The 21557-nt window shown below is 41.3% G+C and overlaps 2 protein-coding genes and 2 long non-coding RNA genes across 7 annotated transcripts; 3 read left to right on the top strand and 1 right to left on the bottom strand.

Moving 5' to 3' along the window:
* Positions 1-2620: 2620 nt before the first annotated feature.
* Positions 2621-10203, bottom strand: Blm (Bloom syndrome helicase). Of its 2 annotated transcripts, none has more exons than XM_065496833.1 (16): positions 9835-10203; positions 9429-9612; positions 8992-9373; positions 8846-8943; positions 8159-8791; positions 7451-7672; positions 7316-7397; positions 6950-7097; positions 6766-6897; positions 6364-6640; positions 5777-5972; positions 5024-5205; positions 4626-4967; positions 4378-4563; positions 4179-4317; positions 2621-3066 (listed from the first exon to the last, which is right to left on the bottom strand). In XM_065496833.1, exons 1-16 carry the CDS (start codon positions 9996-9998, stop codon positions 2687-2689), a joined length of 3747 nt encoding a protein of 1248 aa, XP_065352905.1. In that variant the 5' UTR covers positions 9999-10203; the 3' UTR covers positions 2621-2686. The 2 variants fall into 2 exon arrangements, with proteins under 2 accessions (XP_065352905.1, XP_065352906.1); XM_065496834.1 differs by having other exon boundaries at positions 8846-8937.
* A 1328-nt stretch (positions 10204-11531) lies between these two features.
* On the top strand, positions 11532-12150 carry LOC135934887 (uncharacterized). The gene is made up of 4 exons (XR_010574147.1): positions 11532-11674; positions 11727-11772; positions 11825-11902; positions 11962-12150. It is a non-coding gene; the product is annotated as an uncharacterized LOC135934887 (long non-coding RNA).
* Positions 12151-12263: 113 nt separating this feature from the next.
* LOC135945607 (uncharacterized) lies at positions 12264-13090 on the top strand. Its single transcript, XR_010575450.1, has 4 exons — positions 12264-12289; positions 12347-12405; positions 12460-12568; positions 12619-13090. It is a non-coding gene; the product is annotated as an uncharacterized LOC135945607 (long non-coding RNA).
* Positions 13091-13559: 469 nt separating this feature from the next.
* Positions 13560-19235, top strand: LOC135946183 (uncharacterized). Of its 3 annotated transcripts, XM_065494289.1 has the most exons (27): positions 13560-13762; positions 13815-13923; positions 13974-14178; positions 14229-14260; positions 14315-14473; positions 14526-14769; positions 14819-14875; positions 14930-15561; positions 15615-15714; positions 15764-16047; positions 16100-16133; positions 16188-16252; positions 16311-16413; positions 16521-16765; positions 16819-16884; positions 16940-16988; positions 17050-17117; positions 17171-17273; positions 17323-17607; positions 17660-17724; positions 17780-17815; positions 17870-17987; positions 18039-18148; positions 18200-18358; positions 18416-18489; positions 18715-18811; positions 18865-19235. In XM_065494289.1, exons 9-24 carry the CDS (start codon positions 15657-15659, stop codon positions 18284-18286), a joined length of 1776 nt encoding a protein of 591 aa, XP_065350361.1. In that variant the 5' UTR covers positions 13560-13762; positions 13815-13923; positions 13974-14178; positions 14229-14260; positions 14315-14473; positions 14526-14769; positions 14819-14875; positions 14930-15561; positions 15615-15656; the 3' UTR covers positions 18287-18358; positions 18416-18489; positions 18715-18811; positions 18865-19235. The 3 variants fall into 3 exon arrangements, with proteins under 3 accessions (XP_065350361.1, XP_065350353.1, XP_065350344.1); XM_065494281.1 differs by having other exon boundaries at positions 18200-18489; XM_065494272.1 differs by having other exon boundaries at positions 18200-18811.
* Positions 19236-21557: the final 2322 nt, after the last annotated feature.

Raw genomic sequence — 21557 nt, 5'->3', positions numbered from 1 at the left:
AGCTGAAATTTTCAGACGAACCTTGTGCGAAAATGGTAAATTTGTTACACTTTCTGAATTAAGGCAGTTTTTGACGCTAATGTCAACTGCTGACCTTTATTCACGCCAAACACACACCCTTTTCAAAAATCTGCATTTTTAAAAATAAAATAATTAAAAGCCTTCAAGACAAAAAATTACTATTTTTAATCTCCTCACTTTTCAAATTTTCTTAATTTGTGCTCGCGTTGGAAGCAATTAAATTCCTAAAGATGAGGGTTGGTTTCAACCCTCTTTAAAAATCTAATTAAGGTAACAAAATCTGACCAAAAGAGTAAAAAATTAAAAGTGCAATTTATTGGGGGTGGCAAAAACACGTTTTTCATAATTCAAATTTAGATTTCTCTTTAATAACGCAGCTTCACAATTTCTGATGGATTTTATTTTATTAAATAAAGTGTTGGCTGTCTCTATAAAATTATTTTTTTGCTCCCTACTAAAATTTTAAAATCTAATTTTATTTTTTCAAAAAAAAACTTGACATTAACATTTTTTCCTTTCCAGTGTAGCTTGGCAACATCTATTGCCTAGATTTGAAAAATTGTGCGACAAACAATTTTTTTAACAGCACAAACTTGTTGAAAATTTATTATAACACGGTATAGATTTTAAATTTTGTTTATTTTAAAATTAAGAAAAAACCACATTAATTTAAATAAATTAGTAAACTTTATCTTCAGGCTTTTGAGCAATTAAACATTTATTAATTTCAATTATAAGGCAAAAACAGCCAATGCAGGAGCAGGAGATTCATTTCACGGCCTCTTTCTCTTCGGTTTTTGTGGTCTGGCTTTTAAACAAACGCTCTTATGGTGCGGAGTTTGTGGCCGTTGGTCATTAATTTGACTTTTCTGCCCAATTTCTCGTTTGGGTTCATAATGTTTGGCACTACGACCACACTTTTTGTATTTTTTATGCCTGTTCGAGGGGAGGAAAGGGCGTGCACTGTTCTGGCACGAATGCTGAACCCCGGATGCCAATAACAGAAATAATCAAAATCTATTTTTATTTTTAATATTTTAGACATTATCATTTTCTTCTGGTTTGATCCTTTCCTGTCCATCCTGGCGACATCTATTGCGCAGATTTGAATAAAAACGCGACAAAAAATTTAGTACCAGTGAAAACTCGTTGAAAAATTATAACACTTTACAGGTTTTAATTTTTTTTAATTTTAAAATTAAGAAAAAACCACAATAATTTCAATAAATTAGTCAACTTTACCTTCGGACTTTTAAACAATTAAACATTGGTTGAATAAATTTTAAGGCGAAAACAGCTAATGCTGGAGCGGGAGATTCATTTGACGGCCTCTTTCTCTTCGTTGTTTGTGGTCTGGCCTTAAACCAAAACTCTTATGGGGCGGAGTTTGTGCGGCATTTGGTCATTAATTTGACTTTTCTGCACAATTTCTCGTTTAAGCACTCCGAATATGTTTAGCATTACGACCACACCTTTTTGTATTTTTGTGTCCCCGTCCGGGAAGGGCACGCACTGTACTAGCACGAATGCTGATGCAAAATCACAAAAATCATTTTTTTTAATACAAAAAATTGAAATGTTCGCATAATGGTCCGAGTTTACTCTTAAAAATCACATAAATTATGTAAATGAAAAAACAAATTATCTGAGATGATTCTTCAATTAACTTAATTTTTTCCCCAAAATATTTGAACGTTCTCTAATGGCCAGCTGAAAACACTGGAAACATAATTCGCTTTCTGAATTTAAGCAGTTTTTGACGCTACTCTCAACAGGTGAATTTTAATCAGGCCAAACACACACCCCTCTCGAAAATCAGCAATTTAAAAAAAATTAAGACTCAACAAATTTAGTATTTTTTTTATTCTCACTTTCATATTTTCATAATATTGAGGGTTTATTTCAATCCTCTCCAAAACTATATCCAAATATTTAATTGAAATAACTAAATCTGACCGAAAAAACTGAAAAATCAAAATTTATTGGGGGCAAAAAACACGTTTTTCATAATTAAAATTTAGAATTTTCTCATTAATAACGGAGCATCACAATCTTTGGTCGGTTTTATTTTATTAAATAAATTGTGTTTCAGCTATCTTTAAAATTAAAAATTTTTGCTTCCAACTAAAATTACAAAAATGTAATTATTATTAAAAAAAAAAACTTGACATTAGCATATTTTTCCTTTCCTGTGCAGCTTGGCGACATCTATTGCCTTGATTTGAAAAATTGTGCGACAAACAAATTTTTTAACAGCGCAAACTTGTTGAAAATTTATTATAAAACGTTATAGGTTTTAAATTTTGTTTATTTTAAAATTAAGAAAAAACCACATTAATTTCAATAAATTAGTCAACCTCACCTCTGCATTTTTCAGCAATTAAACATTTCTTTACTAATTTATAAGGCAAAAACAGCTAATGCTGGAGCGGGAGATTCATTTCACGGCCTTTTTCTCTTCGGTTTTTGTGGTCTGGCCTTAAAACAAATCTCTTAAGGTGCGGAGTCAAACTCTCGTCCGAACATATTATTGTTTAGCATTACGACCACACTTTTTTGTTATTTTTCTAGCCAAAGGGCGGAATTAAATTTCAGCAAATAAAAAATAGAAATGAACAGAGTTTATTTACACTTGGGTTTTGTTACAAAAATAAATTACGAGTCTTCAATTGAAGGAGGAGACCTTGAGATTCCTGATGTTGCCGCGGCCCACGGGCACCGGCATGTTTTGGATTCTGCTGTTGAGCCCTGGCCGCGTGGTCACCGTCTCGCCGCTGGGGCCTCGAGAGGTCACGTAGCCGCCGCCGCCGCCGCCGCCGGCCTTTTGCTTCTTCCTCGCGGGCCCGGCGGCCGTTTTTCCCTTGCGTTTTTTGCCGAACTTGCGCCCGCCGAACGAGCGGAAGCCGCCTCGGCCGCCGCCGCCGCCGCGGCCCCGCTGGCTCGGCGCCTGCGTCGACGTCGACGCCGGCGCCCGCACCGCCAGCAGGTTTTCGCCCTCGTCGTCGTCGTCGGAGATCACGTCCGCCGCGTACGACGCCAGCACCTCTGTGGAAAAATTTATTTCATTTTAAAGGAAAGAATTTTAATTTTCAGGCATAACCGCGAAAAACAGTCGTCAGGTCGCGCGACCTGAGGATGGTTTAAGATAGACTAGGGTAGAAAACTAAGTATCGCTAAATGTTTTGGAAAATAATGAAAAAGCATGAAAATACACTCTGGGAGGGAATCTCAGGTCGGGGTACCCTGAGAAAAGTCGTCAGGGTACCGCAGATCAAAGCCCTGTCCAAGACCTTTCTAATGAGGGGTCGTGGACGATGATCGGACGAGCGGCCGAATTTTAAGAAAAATAAAACCATTTATCGGCTGTTCGTCGCGCGAGGCCGACAAACAGTAAAAAATTAATTTTAATTTTTCTATGGGCGCGAAAAATCTGAAAATTGGTTTGCAGACCGGAAATAAGCCAGCGCGAGCGATAAAGTTAATAAACCCATCAAATTAGCTGGGTTTAGAAAAAATGACGAATTTTCGATATTCTTACGGAGAAAATGCGAAAATCACGTTTTTCAAACTTTAAAATTTAATTTTTCTTCTAGCAATTCGATCGAATCGTCCCGAAATTCTGGACGTAAAATAATCCCAGATAAATTTCGAATTGGTTTTGTCGAATTTTTACCCTGAATCGGAGATATGGCTGGCCGATGTAGGAAAATGAAGAAAAACCCCAAAAATTCCACTTTATAAAATCAACGGTTTGATCAAAGTTGATAAAAATAGCACAAAATGTTCTTTGTTCGATGCCTAGCGAAGATGTTTAGGCGGCATATCCGGAGAAAAATCTGTATTGAGTTGAAAAAATATTTTGGAAATTTTGACTTTTTCAATATTTCGGCGGAAAAAAATTCGTGAAAATTCGAAAAATGGTCCAATTTTGTAAAACTGCACACGAGAAGACGCGCCTCACCGAGGGGCATCGATTGGTACCAAATTCGGCGCCATCAGACCCATAGGGCCCCAAAAACAAAAATTTTAAGATGTCACAGAACATATTTCGGCATTTAAAAATTAATAACTCCACTGCTTTAAATCGTAGGGTAAAAAACCAAAGTTCATCAATCTCTCCGTTAAAATCCACGTCTTTGAGACCCACGAAGATCTACCTTGCTGGGTGGAGGCGAAGGTTTTTGTGATTTCCAGCAGCTGCTGTCCGAAGACGTTGAAGTTCGTTTCGGTCACGTGGGTGACGTTGAGCATCTGCTCTCGCGTCTCAGGCAGCCGCTTCGACATCTCCACCAGGGCCTGCTCGCAATCGAAAAATTAATTTATCTAGAGAACCCAGGAGGAGAGGGAAGGGCAGACCTGCGGATTGCACACGGTGTGGGGCGACTTGCCGAGCGCGGTGGCGATTTCGCGAAGCTTCTCCTGCAGGGCGAGCAGGCAGCCGCTCTGGATGTCGAGCAGCAGCTCCTCGTCGCGGCTCGGCTTGCAGACAGCAGGCGTCTGCGGCAGGGTGCCCTCCTTCGGCTTCTTCACCGCGAACGAGAACTGGAGGGACACGCCCACTTTAAGTAAGACAAAAAAATCGAAAGGTAGGAGAGAGAGGTAACCTTCTGGACGCTGAAAATGGCGTCGTGTTTGGGTCCGAGGCGCACGTAGGCGGCCGTGCGGTCCTCGACGGTGGACAGGAACTCCTCGGACAGGAAATTGTCCACGACCAGCTTCTGCAGGAGGCGCTCGACGTCCGCGCGGCTCAGGCTGGCCGCCTTTCCGTGGATCGGCAGCTGGTCCAGCCCTAGGCTGACGATCTTCTGCGCCTTCGAGCCCCTGAGCACGTTGGCCAGGTCAAGCTGCGTGACCCTGGTGCCGCTGCCAGGGTAGCCGCAGGTCGTCCGCGCGCACTGCACGATCTCCCGCGCCAGCGACAAAAAGTCAAACTCGACGTACTCGCCCTGAAGGAAAATTTATTATTAAGGCGAGGGGAAAACGGGTGTCGAGAGGGTCTGACCTGGTTGAGGCAGTTGTCGCAGGCGGCGCTCTTGTCCCTCAGGCACAGTTCGCGGCTGAAGTTTTCGCCAAAGTAGGAGAGCTGCAGCACCCGCCGGCAGTCGAGTTTGTTCGTGCAGAACGCCTGCATTCGGTACACGTTGTCCCGGTGCACCTGGACAGCCTCCCGACTCTTCCCGTCACCTGTGAAAGAGGGGAAATTTAAAGGGGCGATTTTTTTGGCGTGGAAATCTTGTACAGCGGCGAAAAGACACCAAGTTCTATGTAATTGGGAATTTTTTATCTTACGATCTCAGAGTCACGTCAAATACAGACCCTGAAGGGTGATTTCGACCTTCATTTATCTACCCTAGGCCCTGTTGGTTTTTTGAAGCATAAAAAATGAGCAAAAATATACTTAACAAACGAGAGGCCGAGCAGGTTTTTTAATCTTAAAATTCAAATTGCGGCAAAACTATCAGGATTGCATCTTTGAAACTTGGTGTGCTTGTTCAGAATTTTACGGGCTACATTTCAACCGCGAACCCCGAAAAATTGGGAGGGTAATATCTTCCCTTAATTTTGAATTTTCTAAAAAAGGTCGCTGAGGGTGACCTTGCCCTTCAACTTACGAATTTTTCTTAAATAGCATCGAAAACTAGGTTGGACAGTGAAAATTTCAGGGTGATATCTGAACCCAGTCAAGAGTTACAATTTAAAATCCGATTTTTTGGGTTTTTTGAGGTTACGAAAATGCATTTGGATTTTTCCGTACTCTCGATGAGGGTGAGGATCTTCTTGACGTCGGCGTAGCTGTAGAGGAGGATGCAGTGGGCGAGTTGGCCGTCGCGGCCCGCCCTGCCCGCCTCCTGGTAGTAGCCCTCGATCGACTTGGCCAGCGAGTTGTGCACCACGAAGCGCACGTCCGGCTTGTCGATTCCCATGCCGAACGCGATCGTCGCGCAGATCACCTGACAAAAATAAATTAAATAATTAATTTGAATAAAACTTAATTTTAAAAACCGTAAAAAACCTAATTAACCAGAATCGCATGTTTAAACAGACTTAAAAAATGTCACGGAGTTAAGTAGCTTTGAAATTAGATGTTCAAACAAGTGCGGCTGGCGTCGGAGCAAGAAAGCCATTTAGCGCCGTCTTTTTGTGAAGGTCTCGTGGTCTGGCTACAAGCAGCTGCACCCTCAGAGCCGGAGCTATGGTGCTCGCGAATACCAATGCACATAGTCGTCCGGTGACAATACGCATTGACTCATACCAAACCTGTTTTCCCTGGCTCCCTGTCTAGCTGCTCAGCATTACGACCACTTTTTGAATTTATTTTCTTTCTATTTAAGATTAAAATACCTTGAGGGTGCCGGTGGTCCACTGATGCTGGACGGCGTTGCGCTGCTTGTCGGTCATGCCGGCGTGGTAGGCGGCGGCGCGCACGCCGTGCTGCTTCAGTTTTTCGGCCGTGTTTTGGCAGTCGTTGCGCGAGAAGCAGTACACGATGCCGCTCTTGTTGCGGAACGTCGGCTGCTGCAGCAGCGTCAGCAGCTGGTCCTCGCCGCCGCTCTTCGCCTTCGACACCTTCTCCAAAACGCTGTACTTCAAGTTCGGCCGGTTGAAGCTCGACAAAAACCTGAGAAATTGAAATTTTCAATAATACCCACACTTGGACCCCCACCACGCACCGGAGGTTGCCGTTTTAAAAGCGGCAGTTTCACTTTATTTCGATTAAGTGTAAAAGGGACGTGTCCTGCTCACCATTTGGGGTCGTCCATGCGCAGCTGCCGAAGAATGTCGGTTCGGACGAGCTGCGTGGCCGTGGCGGTCAGCGCCATCGTCGGCACGCTCGGAAAATTCTCCTTCAGAGCGCTCAGCTTCTGGTAGTCGGGCCTGTGGCAGTTCATTTAGCTAAATTCGGTTTTAAAAGTGGGTTCAGACGGACCGGAAGTCGTGGCCCCAATTGGAGACGCAGTGCGCCTCGTCGATCACGAAGCGCGACAGCTGCCGCCGCTGGTGCAGACTCCGCAGCGCGTCCACCAGCCGCTTGCTCATGCCCAGCTTCTCCGGCGTCACGTACAACAGCGTCATTTCTAGACATGGTAAAAAAATCAAAATCCAATTAATTTTAAAAAATGTTCGGAGGTACCCCCTCCTCAGACCGGAGGTCTCGAAAATTTACAAAGCTTCCTGGCAGCCAATATCACTACTTTAGACTGAATTTTCAACGTTAATAGGGTTTGAGAGTATTTAGTTAGTTAACCGTTGGCGCCACCGTCGCTTTAACCGAAAATTCTCAACGTCTACTCACTCGGAGAGCCGCTTCGGAGCTCGTTGTAGACGTTGTTGATCTGTTCGGCGGTCATGTCTCCAGAAAGATGAGCGGCCGGGATCTGCAGGAGACAAGAATAAGTAAAAGTGGAGGAAATTAGGGGTTGAAACTGACGCCGAGGGTGTTGAGCTTGTTGACCTGGTCCTGGATCAGTGACTTGAGCGGCGACACGACGATCGTGACGCCGCCGGTGACCAACGCCGGAAGCTGGTAGCACAGCGACTTGCCGCCACCTGTCGGCATCAGCACGAAGCAGTTGTGGCCCAGCAGCGCCGCGTTCATCGCCTGCAGCTGGTTCGTCCGGAACGACGACAGTCCGAACTTCTCCTTCAACAGCTACAAAAACAACAATTAAAAGGTTAAAACCTTCCAAAAATGGGAAACATTTCCTTAAAAAGCATAAATTATAGCCATACAATCGTTCAAAGGGATAAAAACGGCAAATTTCGTTCAACCCCACACTTGACCCCCAACCAGCTACTGGAGTCGGTTAATCCTTTCTCTAGGGACTTGAGAATGAAAAGTAGTTGTTGAGAATTAGCATAGAGGGCGCTTATTCAGTTCTGGCCCGATAAGCAATAATTAAAATTTCCAAACTCCAGTATCACACGGGGGGTCAAAAGTGTGGTATCGTTTTTTTAAGGTATCGCATGGAAATTCAGCCATGTTGATCGCAGAAATCAGATTTTAAGGTTCAAGGATTGATCGAGGGACTGTAACAGACGTTAAAACTCACAACTCCGGAGTCACAAGGGGGGTCAAGTGTGAGTTTTTCGGAAAATCCATTTAAATTGACGAATTTTTAAGAATTTTCTCACTTACCCTTTTTAGTTGTTGGCTGTGTGGGTGGTTAAAGCCCTGGAATAGGGGGTTGTCGGCGTCGTTCTTGAGCTTTCCATGGAATTTTCCATTGTTCAGGCTCAGCTTCGACTTTGGCGACGGCTTGTTGAAGATGGCTCCCATCAGGTCCATTTCCTGCGCCGGACCAGCCGCCGACAGGGCATTTCCACCCTGAGGAGACGTGGTAGGAAAGGAAAAGTCGCGCTGCACCGCAGGGCTCGCGTCAGGGTAGCCGTTGGATTGGCGCTGGGGCGGCGCAGGGGGCTTTTGGGTAGCGGAGGGGATGGGCATGGTGCCCTGGAAAGAGTAGGGGAGGTTTGTGGTGCCCTGGGATGCGGAGGGGAGGTTTCTAGTGCCCTGGAAGGTTGAGGGGAGGTGTGTGGTGTCCTGGGAGGCGGAGGGGAGTGGCACATCGTCCTGCGAGGCGGAGGGGTGTCGCTTTTCGGCCAGCAGCAGCTTGGCCTTGACCTTCTGGGCGGCGATGCGCAGCTTGACGGCCGTCGAAGGCGCCACCTGCTTCAGGTCTAGCGACAGCATCGCGATGCACAGCTCGGAAAACTCGGCCATCAGACCTGAAAGACGCTTCTTCACCTCCTCCACCTCGGCTCGACTCACCTGAAAATTATTTCAGAAGTCGAGAAAGGTTTTTTTTAAAAAAAAAATACGCACGTCAGATCTCAAAGGTTGCAACGAGTCGACGACGCTGGCCCACTTCCTGACGTCACAATCGAATTTTTCCAGCTTGCTCGGCACTGGCACGGCTAAAACTTAAAATTTTATCCATTTGAAGCAAAAAAAGCTGAAGGGAAACGTACCTTTGGGCGGAGGCGCCTTCTCAGGGGTGACATCGAGGATGTCGTCGTCGTCCGACAGCAGAAAATTGGCGTCAAAGTTGACAATAGGCTTTGGCGGATCCGTGGACGGCTTTGGCACCGCTTTTGGGATGCTCGGCGCCGGTGTCGGGACGCTCGGCGCCACCTTTTTCTTCACTTGGAAGGTGCTGCTCTTTGGCTCGTCGTCCCACGAGTCGTCGGCGTCGCTCAGCTCGAAAGCCGCGGTGAAATTAAAAGAATTTTCCGGTGTTTTCACGGCTGGGAAGAGCGGCTTGCGCGCCTGGCTCAAACACAGCGACAATTTGCTCCGCCGCTCGATCACAGGAGATTTCTTCGGCGAATCTTCACTCGTCACTTCGTCAATCTGTGTTAAAAATATTTTTAAAAAATTAAATAACCAAGCCAAGGTTCGTTTTAACCCTATTATCGATGAAAGTGTCCAAATCGGTGTCGTCGTCACTCGAGGAAACAAAAGGGTTGTCATTTTTCCGCTTCTTCTTGCCTGAATTTCCATTCAGCGGCGCAGGATTTTGGTTTGCAGGCGGTTTCTTCTCACAAATCAGTTCAAAACCACTTTTAGGCAGTGCGTCAGCTTGAGGAAGTCTGCAAATTCAATAAAAAATTAATTAAGGGTAAAATTACAGATCATGCCCACTCAAAACAGTAGAGAACAATGCTAATTAATCAAAGGATAATGAGTATATGTTCAAGTTACAGATCTGGACCACCAATTACGAATGAGAGAAGTGCTCTAATCTGAAAAAAACCCTGAAATCAGGGCCTAAAACCCTAAATGACAGTTCTCGTCCAGTCAAATAAACTTACATTTTGGCGACTGGCTTCGCGGCGTCGATGCCGGTTTTCGGCGCCGCGCTCTTGGGCAGGAAACTGGTGATGGACGTCTGCACGTTGCGCTCGCCAGGGCCGGGGTGGCTCCTCAGGCTCAGGTTCTTGCCGCCTCCGCCGCCGCCCCTGCCGAAGAAATTCATCGCTGCGCGCCGCCGTTTGTTTACATGAACGCGAATGTAAACAAAATATCGGTGACGTCCCGCGCGAATTCTCGGGAGCGTGCAGTTAGTGTCACTGGGGTCAGCTGGGGTGCTCCATTCGGGCGGAAATCCGCTGGCAAGCGGAAAAGTCGGCAGAAAATGTGGATAGAGGGCAAGACCGAATTCGCGGTGTTGTTCACGATCACAGCTGACCGCGACAGCGCGACGGGCAGGAGGCGGGCAAAGGAGATGAATAAAAGTACCGGTACTTTACAAGATCCTACACGGTTTTACGCTAAAATTCCAATATTCGGACGGATTTTTCCTTTTTCTCAGCAATTTAGATCATAAATCAATATAATTAGTGTGTTAAATGTAATTATTTACGATTTGTATATGTTTTAAATAATGTGTTAGATTTCTTAACCGGAATTAAAGTACCGGTTTTTGATCAAGGCCGCCTTTAATATGGTAACGGTATAAAAACCGGTTGAAATTAATGCATAGAGTTGTAATTCGGTTTTTTTCAACCCTGGTAAAGAATAATGTTCTTTTATTTCCGCCTTTTTTTATAAAAAATCTTATTTGTGTTTTTAAATTTGGGAAATACTGAAGAGATCAATGCTGACTGTGAGAATGACACTGTCGCTCTCGCTTTTTATCGCATTTGTAAGAAGAGAAAGGTCAAGCAGTAGAGGTGACCTGCTACCTTTTGCCCCCATCTTGTTATCTTATCACCATCACTGGGGCACTATTCTCTTCTCCTTAATGTAAAATGTGTCATTTACATTATTTACTCTCGGAAATTGGTTTTAAAACTGCTCTCAACCATCAATAGACGAATTGCTATATTTGATCCGTTTCCCTGTCCGCGCACAAATATTATCTTGGTTTTGACTTCTTCGCGCTCTGCACTGCAGCGCCACCAAAACTCAAGCTCAACTAGCACCACGCCCCCATCTTGGAGTTCCGCAACCGTCTTTCTAGAATCGTGTTTCGTGTGTTGAGCAACCGGATAATATCTTCGATAATCGAGCTTAACCAGGGGTAAGCAACAACTTTAACAGTGCCAATTTGATTCGCAAAGTGATAGTGCATATTCAAATCCGCATAACTTATCGCGATACATCAATTCTTGGCCGATAATTTGATTCCAATGCTACCACGTGATATTCATAATTGTTATTATTTAATGGTTCACAGTTCAAATTCTTACTTCCAACCCCTTTCAACTTATATAAACAAGCATGAAAATCATAATATGCCTTCGTTTAGATCAATCTTCTTCATTAACAATCCGCTGGGAATCCAAATACTCTGGACGCCCACACCGGTTTGACCCAATAAAATATTTTTTAAATGTTATTCCGAAAGAGAGAAAAACACGTGATTGAGCTGCACATGATATGAAATTTTATTAATTTTATTTATCAACGTGCCTCGCTTCGCTGCAATATGGCCTTGCTATTTCTCGTGGAATTTTCTGTTCGCTCCAGCAAACACGAGTGCCTCGTCACTTCCGTCACACAAACTGGCACAGGAAAAAAGCACCACCGATGTGCTCTGCTTCTAGCATCAAAATCAGTATCATGCCTGCCGTCAGTTCGAAAACTTAATTTGATTTAACGATGAAATCAACAAAATTTGCTCTCTTCTGCATAATTCTGTGTTTTCTCGTATGATTTTCATAATTTGAGAGAGTTCCCAGAGTATAGACTTTATTTTCAGGCTCAATCAGACACAAAGAAAGGATCCACCAAGAAATTAGCTGTTGGTTCGTATATAATGGAAAATTAATCATTTTAAAACACAAATAAGTAAAATAGACCGGAACTCTTCCACAGGAATCAAAACTAAAGGAAAAATTATCAGTGTAACCGCCCCTTTGGACCGAAAAATCATCAGTATATAAATTTTATTTTTTATTTCCTCTCTTCGTCGTATCTATTGAATATATTTCAAGTTAAAACGACCTCAACACGGAGATCTTACATAATTAAATGCTGTGGCCACAAGAAATGCTTGAAATCAAATAAAAACAGGCAAGTATAATTTAAATTATTTAAAATATTAAATTGAAGTTATGACTTCTTCCAGAAATGGCACATCAAAACAGAAAAGTGAGAATTTAAATTGTTATAATTTTCCGAATAATTTAATATACGTTGAAAACTTGTGACGTGTGTTTTCTGCACTGCTTTTTCAATTTTTAAAAATTTACTCTTTCCGCTTGAATCTACGCCGCACATTTTATGAAATCAATTTTATAGGTTGGCGCACGATGTTCAACTGTAAATATTTTTGAAATAAATATAAAAATTTAATCTTACTAAGATAACTATTATCAGCACCTTCCCAAAAAAAGGTTAAAATCGGCAATAAGAAGTACAAGTTTCCATTTGCCAAGGTAAATAATATATCCCAGCAAGCGAGAAGCACACTCTTATTTATATTAAACTAGGCTACTTTTTCCGATGCCAAGAAAATTTGCGAAAAGGACCAGATGGAGATCGCATCTTTGGACAGTCCAATTGAAGTTGAAAAGATTTCAGAATATTTGCAGTACATAGGTTAATATTTCGGCTGTTAGGCTGTTCCAATTTATAGAATTTTTGTCCAGATTTGTTGGATAAACCAGTTTTCACGTCTTTGATCGAGGAAGGAGCGAAATTATTATCGAATTGGGGAACTGAAAATCCTCCCGGAGGACCAGGTGACTGCTCAGTGCAAAAGGGAGGAAAGTTTTTCAACGGTTCATGCCAAGCGAAAAACAATTTCATCTGCGAAGATCCCAAAGAGGATGAGTAAATTTTGTACTGATTAAAAACTTACAATTAGTTACGTCTAACTTGTATAGGGGCTTGGACTCTTTGTCTTCAATCGGAGATTGTATTTAGCTCTTATTTAATTTGTGTTTTCATTTAACATATCGTTATTAGCGGTTCTGAATTTTATTAACGGAAAAAATATGCTGATCCCCGAAGACCAAGCATCGATTCCCGAGGCGAAAGACATTTGCAAGGACGAAGGCTTAGAACTCATGTCCATGAGCTCACTCGTCGAACTCGGACCAGTGCAGGACTTTATCAACGATATTGGTATTTCCATAGATAAAGTTTCCAAATATATCACTAATTAATTTTTAGACATTCCGACGGACACAATTTTGACCGCAATGACGAAATTAACCGACGGGGGCACCGATTGGCTGGGAGATTTAGCCTCTGCGCTTCTCCCACCCAAAGACCCGACAAAAGACGGCGACTGTCTCGGTCTCAGCGCTCTAGGTCTCGGGGGAATATCGTGTGACACGGTTTCCAACTTCGTGTGCCAGGTGCCGGACCCACCGGGAATGACGACACGTCCGCCAAGAAAAACCACCACAAAACCGTGAATTTCGAAACTTTATTGCATCAAAATTTTTATCGTAATAATATCTTTTAGAAAAGCTACGACAAAATCAGACGGTATTTGTGTTTTCAATGTTTAAAATCATACCTAACTGTTGACGTTGCAATTCGTCAAATTTTATGAAACCATAATTACCATAATTCGTGGAATTCTTGTTTCCCTCACGAATACTTATTCAGTTGAAATACGTCATGTCCTAATCACGTGATATTTTACAGCATGGCGGACAGAATTCAATTGTAAACCATATAAAATTAAATAGGTTTAACTCTAATTATCACAACCACATTACAGCACCTTCTAACAAAAAGGTCAAGATCGGAGCGAAACAGTACAAGTTCCCAGAGGAGATGGTGACTTTTAATTTTTAAGAAAAGCTAAAATATTACCGAGTTAAATCGACAGGCTACTTTCCCAGATGCCAAGAAAATTTGCGAACAGGACCAGATGGAAATAGCTTCTTTAGATAGCCCCATTGAAGCTGAAAACATTTCAAATTATTTGCAGTATATTGGTTAGAGAAATTAAAATGTATTTTTCTCTTGTCACAATTTGTGTTTGTAGATTTGCTCGATAGCCCGGTTTTCTCGTCGTTCTCATCTCTAATTTCGGAAGGAGCAAAATTGTTATCGGATTGGGGATCAGGCACTCCTCCTGGAGGTCCGGGAAATTGCCTTGTGCAACAGAAGAAACAATTTTTCAACGCCTCGTGCGATTCTAAAAACCATTTTGTTTGCGAAAATCCGTTGGAGGATGATGCATCAACTATGTTATTTTTACGATATTTTAAAGAAAGTTTTCTTAAATATATTTTTCCAGGGGTTTGGACTCTTTGACTTCAATTGAAGATGGTTCGAAATATTTTATATATATATCATGTTTGTTTTATAATTATCTTTAATTAGCTGTTCTGAACTTCGTTGGGGGAAAAAACTTAATAATTCCTGAGAACCGTGCTACGATTCCCGAGGCTACAACTATTTGCAAAGACAAAGGTCTTGAGCTTATGTCTCTTGGCTCGATCGCTGAGCTTGACCCTGTAAAAGACTTACTCGGAGACATTGGTGATTTAGAACGGCTCAAAGGAATACTTGATTAAATGCTCGCTCTCATTAGGCCTTTCAGCAACCACGTTATTGACCTCGATGAAAAAGGTCACCGACGGGGGCACCGATTGGCTGGGAGATTTGGCCTCTGCGCTTCTCCCACCCAAAGACCCGTCAAAAGATGGCGACTGTCTCGGTCTCAGCGCTCTAGGTCTCGAGGGGATTTCATGCGACATGGTTTCCAACTTTGTTTGCGAGGTGCCTGATCCACCAGGAATGAAAACCACCGTCAAAGCCACAACCACGACGAAAAAGTGTAGTTTCAATTTAGATTACTACGTGATGTTATATGAATTAATTTAGAGCGACTACTCCTGTGACAACCATTAAGCGAACTTCTCCAACCACTACAATTCCTAAGTAAAAGTTTTTATATATTTTGCAATTTTTTTCGTTAAAGAGATTTGTTTTTAGATTGTCAATTGGAACAACTACTCGAAAGACATCATCTTCAAGCATTTTAACTACTACAAAAACCACTACTATAACTACTTTACCAACTACAACAAATTCTGCAAAATCCACTACGACATCAACAACTACAACCACTGCGCCATCAACAACGACCACTAGATCAACAACCACGACGACGACGACGACAACAACAACCATAACGACGACGACAACAACCACAACAACAACCACAACAACAACAACAACAACAACGACAACAACAACTACTGTAAAAGCATATGAATTTTTAAACTCTTTTCACTAAAAAGTCTGGAATTGTAGCCCGTTCCGTGTTATTTGGAATGTGCAGATTTCAGCAACTTCTTGGCGGTAATTCGAAATTTTAAAAACTGACATTTTCATTTGTGGTTACGAACATTGATGATTTCCAATCGGCCCATTTAACCATATTTATTTTTAATTAACTAAATCTATTCTTTTAAAGAGTCCAACAGCAATGCCGAACATAGGTTTGAACAAAATTAAATTTAAAAAATAAAATACAGTTTTGAATCCTCTGAATCTCAGCTGATGGCTCAACAAAAGTTTCACCAAAGTGCACAAATGGGAAATATTATGTTTCAAACGTTAATGTAACAATTATTTTAATCTCAATTCGAATCAATAAATTTGATTATAAAATAAGGTGCTGAGAAACGAGGCTGGATTGCGGTGCAAGGCGCTGAACATGACTCTCCTGGCCGTAACTTCCCTCGAGGAGTTTGACTGCTTGTCTGGCTTGAGTGGTAATTTAAATTGAGTTATAAAACATCCTAAGAAATATATGTTCATCAGCCGGAACTTATTGGACGAGTGGCTCGAACGTGGATCCGCTTTGTGCGCCGTTGAGTCAGTACTCGTGGTGTTCGACGGGCTACAACATGTCTCCCTCGTTGATTTCCTCGAATAAATTCTGGCTTTCAACAACGGTAGCACCAACCCCTGCAGAACACTGTTTGGCATTCGCCATTTCTGCCACTTCTGTCAATGGCTTGGTGCACAAATACTGCAATGAGAGCCTGCCGTTTATCTGCCAGTACACCGTTGAGTGTCCTAGCAGCGACGTTTGCATCAAAAATGTTAGGAAATTATATTTCAAAGATACATTTTTACTTAAAGATACAATCTTAGAATTCTTTATTTGATTCTTCTGGAAAATTGATTGGTAAATTTCGGATATATTGATAGATACAAATTAATAAACTTCGTTCTATTGTAGATTCGCCCTCTTATGGGTTTTGGACTGCCATCGGAAACTACACTTATCTCTTTGGAAATCAGCCGGTTTTGCTCGATTATTCAGAATCAAAATAGAAAAGGGGGACATTTTATTTTTTTTCAGATGACTTGGTTGGAGAACTACGCGCATTGTTGTGCTTTGGGAATGGAGGCGTTTAATATCGAAAATCTGGCCGAGCAGAATGCCCTTACTAGATTTACAAAAAGTAATATTTCTATTCATAGGACATATTTTAAAAGGGATAATTATACATAACAAGACTGCAATTCAACTTTTTCTTATGATATTGAACATATTATCTACATTTACAAGTCAAATGGGAGGCAACGACGAATTTCTGGACTTCAGGAACGTCGAAAGGTTCGTCGGCAGGCCTGTGGTCGTGGTGCGAGCCCAATGGTCCGACGATTTTCACCCAAAATCTCGTGTGGGAGACAGGACAGCCAGACAAAAAAGGCGGCAATGAGAACTGCATTCATTTCCGCTTTATTTTAAATGCAACAGGAGCAATCTTGTCAGACAGGAATTGTGGAAACCGCTACAGTTTCGCGTGCAAGGTATTTGAATGAGAGAATTGCGAATTTCGATTAAACAGCTGTTGATATTTTAGTCTCTGATCATCAAACCTCCTTTGATGTGTGTTGCTACTTGTCCAACTGGGAGCTGCCAACGATCAGTTAAATTAATATATAATCATTTTAATTAAAAGTCCAATTAAATTCTTTTTTAAGTACATGCTATTTAACTATAATCCACGTTCCAATCTGGATGAGCTAAAAGGTTTGTTAACCATCGTTGAAGAGAGTGTAATAAGGTCAATAACGTTTTTAAAATAAAAAAGACTATCAGAGCTATGGAGGCTGGTACCAAGGATGTGGACGAATGTTTTTAGACTACACTAAAAGCGCGGTAAATCGTTTTTAAATTAACTGTAATCTAAAATTTACCCTTCGAAATCTCAGGAAAACTGGACCGCAGCTCGGGATAAATGCTGCGAAATCGGCATGACGCTGGCCTCGATGGAATCGGTTGGAAAATTGAATTGCTTTTCCAAACTCGTCAACAGTGCGGGACAAATTCACTCTGACAATTTTATAATAATTAAATTATCCAGATGTAAATGGCGACTTCTGGCTCTCAGGAACGGACCAGGGTTGCCCTTCAAAATTCCGGTGGTGCTCGAGAAACCGAGACTTTGTTCCCGCCGAAATCAAGTGGAAGACTGGACATCCAAAGGCAGGTCTCACCTGCGTTTATCTCGAGGTTAGAAACGGAACGTCCCTGCTTGCAACAGCCGACTGTGCAGAACAGAAAAATCCGCTTTGCGAGATTCGAAAAAAAGCCACTCCCAACGTGGCTATGGAGATGGAATGCGCAGAAATCTGGGACGTGCCTTCAGGTGGAGAGGAAAATTCGGCAGTGATTCTGATTTTAAATTAATTTTGATTCAGAACAAATTGACCTGCTTTTTAACGTGACTGCCTTCCTTGCGGCAAGCGTCTCGCGGAACCTGATGGTTGGTTAAATTTCAACCTGAATTTAAAAAAAAAAACAATTTAAAATTTTTTCAGTGCTTCATAAAATGCGTTGGGTCTGAAATGGGATTGGTATGTTTTTTTTATTTATTTTTGGAACGCTTTAAATATTTTTTCAATTTTTAGTTTGAGTTTGGAAAGGCAATGAGCATGGAAGTGTTGCGGCAAATAGAACTCGTAGCCCAGGAAAATCCTGTTTTGCTTGGACAAGCAATGGCTGCCTTCCTCCAGTGCAGCGCAATTAGTTTGCATTTAATCAATTCCATTTTGAGAACGATTTAATCCATTTATTCAGAGTTCAATGACGACTGCACGACTGCCTACGAAATGTACAAGTGCTGCCAACAAAAGGCGCCTGGCGTGGTTTCGGCAATAATATATAATAATTACGATAATGGATCAATCGTAAGAAAAAGATATTAATTTCTGCCTAATTTATTCTAAAATGACTTTTAGTCTTCCCCTCCAATCGGTTGTATTCCCACGCGCCGTCGTTGTTGGCTCTCAGAAAACTACCCCTGCGAACTTAATGTATGTATTTAATATTTTGTTTCGAATTTGTTTGATTCTGTTTAAAGGACACTGCCAGAGAGGAGCTTTATTTGTATGGTCGTGGTATGCAGCACTTTTCTTGAGATTGCAATAAATTTAGTACTTTTCTTCGGAAAATAGATAGCAAAGGATACATGAAAATAATAGGAAACAAAACTTACTATTTTGGTGACGTTGATAATACTGGACTACATGTAATCAATCAAAATTAGTATATATGGCTGTGAACTTTAGACTTGTCTATTTAAATCGTTGAAAATGAGGTTAGACGGTCTTAGGTGATTTTAAGTAATGTTTCAAACTCATTGAAATGCTCATAACGATCTTAAAGGGTCACAAAACGAGTATCTAAATTTCACTGCATATAATTAACCATCTCACGGCCTCACAGTAAAAAATCTAAAAAAAAAACATAACAGAATCCAGTGGATATATACAAACACTGCTGTGCCCTGGGAATGAAGCTAATGGAGCCTGAGACCAAGGCAGAATATGCGATGCTCTATAATATCATTTGTAAGCGAAATTTTCTTATGCAAATCAGAAATAAAAAGGATGGCTCGTTGCAGCTGCTGTGGGTAATGCGTTCGTTGGCGAGACGGAGTTCATCAGCGCGACGCACGAGGTGTGGTGCAACAGCCGCAAAGTTTTGCAGGATGTAACATACGATGATGTGTACTCAGAAATTTATCCCTGTGAGGAGTCGATCATCGTTTTGGACCTTTACTCGAATCGTCTATATTCGTTCTCGTTTCCGAACCTCACTGACAATTACATGAATCCGCAGAAATACGCTAGTTTGCTTAACATATTCTATTCCTTTGTCTGTGTAAAGGCATAGGAAAAATTGTTTCCCATCCATATTCCATATTTTGATCTTTGCATCGTTTTCTTGCGTGAAAAATGAGTGGTTTGAATAAAAACAGTTTTAAATATTTCACCGATGCATTTTTATTGGATAACTATAGATTTGTTAATTTCTGTTTTGCGTGGTCTTTCATAGCAAAAAGCTAATTCGAGATCAATTCTTAACTGTGAGAATTACACAGCCGCTCGCTTTTTATCGCACTTGCAAGAAGAGAAAGGTAAAGCATCAGGTGGCCTGCTGGCTTTTGCCCGAATCTTGTTTCCCGCGTCGAGCAAACGCCACCGACATATAGCGAGCTAGACGTGAAAGTCCGCCGCGTGCACACAGACAAGTTTGATAAGTCTGTGGTTTTTGTGCATAATTAAGGTGCTTGGAGTCAGGGTCTGATCAAGCACGCCGACTTTGTCGAAAAGTTTAGAGAGAAAGATTTGAGTTGTCTAATTGATTTGTAAAGATAAACGATTGTAAATCCGTAAGCTGAGTTCAAGTACAACGTTGTGAGATTGCTAAGTTAACGTAAAAATTTTAAATTGTGGATTAAGCTGTGAAATAAAATAACTTAGTGTTCTAAAAGTCTTATATAAAGCCAAACCAAAGGTTTCTGAAGTAAAACATCTAATGAATCATCTGATTTGAGTTCAAATTTTGATAACCATAAATTTGTTGATGTTCTCTATAATTGTTTAGTGCCGCGATTAGTTTTTTTCCTCCCAAGATTTGTTCCCCCTAGATCACCCATTTCCCCAGTAAAGAAAAGCAACCCCTTGAGAGACCTGATCAAAAAATTCCAGAGGAACGCGAGCAACCAATAATTCCTCAGGGTGGCTGTCTGTCGTTAAATTTTAAAATTTTATTCCACAACGAATTTGAGCTGCGCATATGATGGAAAATTAAATTAATTTTCCAACGCGCCTCGATTCCTGACGCTGATATGGCCTCGCAATTTCTCGTGAAATACGCAGTCGACTCACTTCCGTCGAAAACTCTGGCACAGGAAAAGCAATTGCTCCACCGCTGCATGTGCTGTGCCAATTCCACCAGTATCATGCCTGCCGTTGCTTCGAAAACTTAATTTGCTTTAACGATGAGCTCTCCAAAATTTGCTGTTTTCTGCATTTTTCTCTGTTTTCTCGTATTATTTGAGAATTGGAGTGAGTACCCAAATTAATACACTTTTTTTCAGGCTCAGTCAGACACGAAGAAAGGATCTTCCAAGAAATTGGTTGCTGGTTCGTAAATTAAATGAAAAATTAATAATTTTCAAACATAATTAAGTAAAATAGACCGGAACACTTCCACAGGAATCAAAACTAAAGGCAAAATAATCAGCATAACAGCCCCTCTGGACCGGCGCCAAATCATCAAAAGTACACAAATTTTTTTTTTTAAATTCTTCTCTTCGCCATTTCTATTGAATATCTTTTAAGTTCAAACCACTTCAACACGGAGATCTTACATAATCAAATGCTGTGGCCACAAGAAATGCTTCAAATCAAATAAAAACAGGCAAATTTAATTTAAAATTACCTAAAATATTTAATTGTAATTCTATAATATCTTGCAGAAATGGCACGTCAAAACACAATGGTATAAACTCAGATTCTTATCATTTTCCCTATGATTTTATATAATGTTGAAACTGTTGACGAGAACGTTCTGCACTGCTTCAGCGATTTTAAAAAATTTAATATTCGCGGAATAAAATTTTCCATCGCGAACACCACATCCGCTTGAATCTCTACGTCATATTTTATGAAATTAATTTTATAGGTTGGCGCACGATGTACAACTGTAAATATTTTTTAAACATATATATAAGAGTTTAAATCATAATTAGATATCAACAGCACCCTCCCATAAAAAGGTTAAAATTGGCAATAAGAAGTACAAGTTTCCTTTTGCCAAGGTAAATAATAAATCCCAGCAAGAGAGAAGTACACTCTTATCTATATTTAACTAGGCTACTTTTTCCGATGCCAAGAAAATTTGCGAAAAGGACCAGATGGAGATCGCATCTTTCGACAGTCCATTTGAAGTTGAAAAGATTTCAGAATATTTGCAGTATATAGGTTAATAAAATTATATTGGCACTGAGGCTGTTCCAATTTAAATTTTTTTGTTCAGATTTGTCGAACGAACCAGTTTTTGCGTCTTTGATCGAGGAAGGAGCGAAATTATTATCGAATTGGGGAACTGAAAGTCCTCCCGGAGGGCCTGGAGATTGCTTGGTGCAAAAGGGAGGAAAGTTTTTCAACGGATCATGCCAAGCGAAAAACAATTTCATCTGCGAAGATTCCAAAGAGGATGAGTAAATTTTGTCCTGACCGAAAACAATTAGTTACGTCCCACTTGTATAGGGGCTTGGACTCTTTGTCTTCAATCGGAGATTGTATT

Source organism: Cloeon dipterum, chromosome 1 (genome assembly GCF_949628265.1).
Source record: "Cloeon dipterum chromosome 1, ieCloDipt1.1, whole genome shotgun sequence".
Lineage (NCBI taxonomy): Eukaryota > Metazoa > Arthropoda > Insecta > Ephemeroptera > Baetidae > Cloeon > Cloeon dipterum.
This window is presented reverse-complemented; position numbering and strand designations above follow the sequence as displayed.